The sequence below is a fragment of the Amblyomma mixtum genome, chromosome 1 (genome assembly GCF_055824585.1).
Source record: "Amblyomma mixtum isolate Tamu chromosome 1, ASM5582458v1, whole genome shotgun sequence".
Taxonomy (NCBI): domain Eukaryota; kingdom Metazoa; phylum Arthropoda; class Arachnida; order Ixodida; family Ixodidae; genus Amblyomma; species Amblyomma mixtum.
This window is the reverse complement of record NC_143012.1, coordinates 188049970-188052308: the sequence shown is the minus strand read 5'-3', so window position 1 is coordinate 188052308 and position 2339 is coordinate 188049970. Positions and strand designations below refer to the sequence as shown.

Genomic DNA, 2339 nt, shown 5'->3' with positions numbered 1-2339 from the left:
CTTTCTCTGAATTCACCTTGTCGGATAGTGTTTTCGTTCTATAAATGATAGCACGGAAAATGGAAAAGGCTGCCGCGCGGTATAAATGGGAGGGCATTATGCGACGTGGGGAGGTTGATTAGAAGGCAGAGCAGCTGCTTGAAATCGAGAACTTGAAACGTGTAATTGAGCTAGAAAAGGCGAAGCTTCCACAGATGCAATTGAAATTAAATCAGGGAGCGAAAGCTAATAGCGAGATCCAATTTGCGGCAGTTCAATGTTTTGTCTGCATAAAATTTGGGCATTTAATGATTGACTGTCCGAACTCGAAGCAAGAATAATATTGTCACGAAGACGCAGTGGCGCGGGACGGAGCGCTCGCGCTAGGCCAGCCGCCATTAAATCATCTCTTGTCCATCGTTCACCACGCCTCATTCTTCGGCTGGCCGCCACGTTACATTTGGTGGAGGTGCTGGGTTCCCTTCATCGCCATCCTGGTCACGGAGCTTCGGCGTCCTGCGCCTACCGTGGACGTCGGCCGTGAGTACCTGGTCCGCCCCGCACGGCCGGGCCCATCCCGCCCGACCTGAACCGACCTCGCCACTCACCCCAGCCCCGTCCCCCGCCCGGACCACAAGACACGACGAGCCAAGACCCAACCGACCCAAGACCCGACCGACCCAAGACCCTGCCCACACATGAGGACACCGCTACCCTGCCCCTGCCGTTCGGTGCGTCCAAGGACCTCGGCCGTCAGCTCCTAGCACCCTACGGCCTGGATGCTTCGTGGACCGGGACCGGGACACACGCTCAGCAGCAGTGGCACCGGACGCTCTCCCGACTTGGCGCCTGAAAACTGCATTTTACCTTTTGCAGCCTGCGGCATCTACCGAAGATACGACAACCACTGGATCTACTCTGACAAGGATCCCAGCTGACAAGGATTCATACGTCATCACAAGCGTCAGCGCCGTCATCGCCTGTACGCTACAAAAAGAAGCCATCGCAAGGGCCAGCTGGACACACGCTCAGCAGCAGTGGCACCGGACGCTCTCCCGACTTGGCGCCTGAAAACTGCATTTTACCTTTTGCAGGTTGGTGGAATATATTCTTTGGTATCTTTTGTTAAAGTTACGGTTGCCACTGCTGCTGAAAGCCTACAATGGTTCATACTTGTCTTGCCTGCCATGAATCCATTGATGAAGATGAACCATACCTGTCATGCTCAGAGTGCACATACCAGTATCATGTAGGATCGTGCTCAGGTGTAACTGAAAATGCGCACAAAAAGAAAAATGAGGCCGCTAGAAGCTCTTGGAAATATGCAACATGCAAAACTGCGAAAGCACGAAGCAAACCAATCAACACAAAAGAAAATGCCGAAGTTGAAATAAATATTTCAGAAGAAATTTCAGAAATCCATCAAAAGCTACGAGAGCTGCTAACAATAAAGACTCAAGTTGATGCTCTTCAGAGTATCGTTGCCACTGTGGATGGCATCGAAAAATTTATACAGGAAATGTCCAATAAGTATGACGAAGTGCTAACAGAAATGAAGCAGCAAAAAGATGATATATCTAGCCTAAAGAAGAAGGTGGAAAAGCTTGAGCTGGAAGCCAAGGAACAGGAAATCGATAAACTCAAGCAGCATGTCAATGATATCGATCAGTACAGCAGACGACTTAATCTAGAAATACATGGATTGCCTCAGCATACCAACGAAAACCTGCTAGCTAAACTGAACCGACTGGCTGATGATCTTGAGCTTCCTCAGCTTTCTGAATCAGATATTGAAGCCGCCCACCGGCTACCCTCTGGGAAAAGCACGGACACAACTGATAAGCCCGCTCCTGTTTTAGTACGTTTCATCTCCCGCCTAACTCGTGACAGATGGCTTGAAAAAAAAAAAAGCAGTTTGAGGGATAGTAACTCAAAGGTGTATTTGAACGAAAACTTGACTGCGCAGAACAAAGAACTGTTTTGGCACGTGAGGACGAAAGCCAGTGAGATGGAATACAAGTTTGCTTGGTGCAAAAACGGAAAATTTTACGTTCGGCGTACCCCGCGTAGCCGAACCATCAGAATCAGCACGATGGACGACCTACAGGAAATACGATGAACTCACTAAACCGTTTGTACTTCGCTAACATGCATTATAGGCTCATGTCGTCATGCGTTGATATGAACAGCTACCATGATTCTGTTTCCTTTAGACATGTAAGAACTTCTCTTGATAAAGGGCAATTGTCCTTATTTCATTTAAACGCACGCAGTCTCAGAAACAAAGAAGAATCTGTGACTACCTTTCTTGAATCTCTAGGACATAAATTCGACATTCTATGTTTCACTGAAACCTGGTT

At 48.4% G+C, this 2339-nt stretch overlaps 1 protein-coding gene across 1 annotated transcript; it reads left to right on the top strand.

Annotated features, from left to right (window-relative positions):
* The first annotated feature begins 1141 nt into the window (after positions 1 to 1141).
* Positions 1142 to 2098, top strand: LOC149370272 (uncharacterized). The gene has a single exon (XM_089582903.1). It carries the CDS (start codon positions 1142 to 1144, stop codon positions 2096 to 2098), a length of 957 nt encoding a protein of 318 aa, XP_089439029.1.
* Positions 2099 to 2339: the final 241 nt, after the last annotated feature.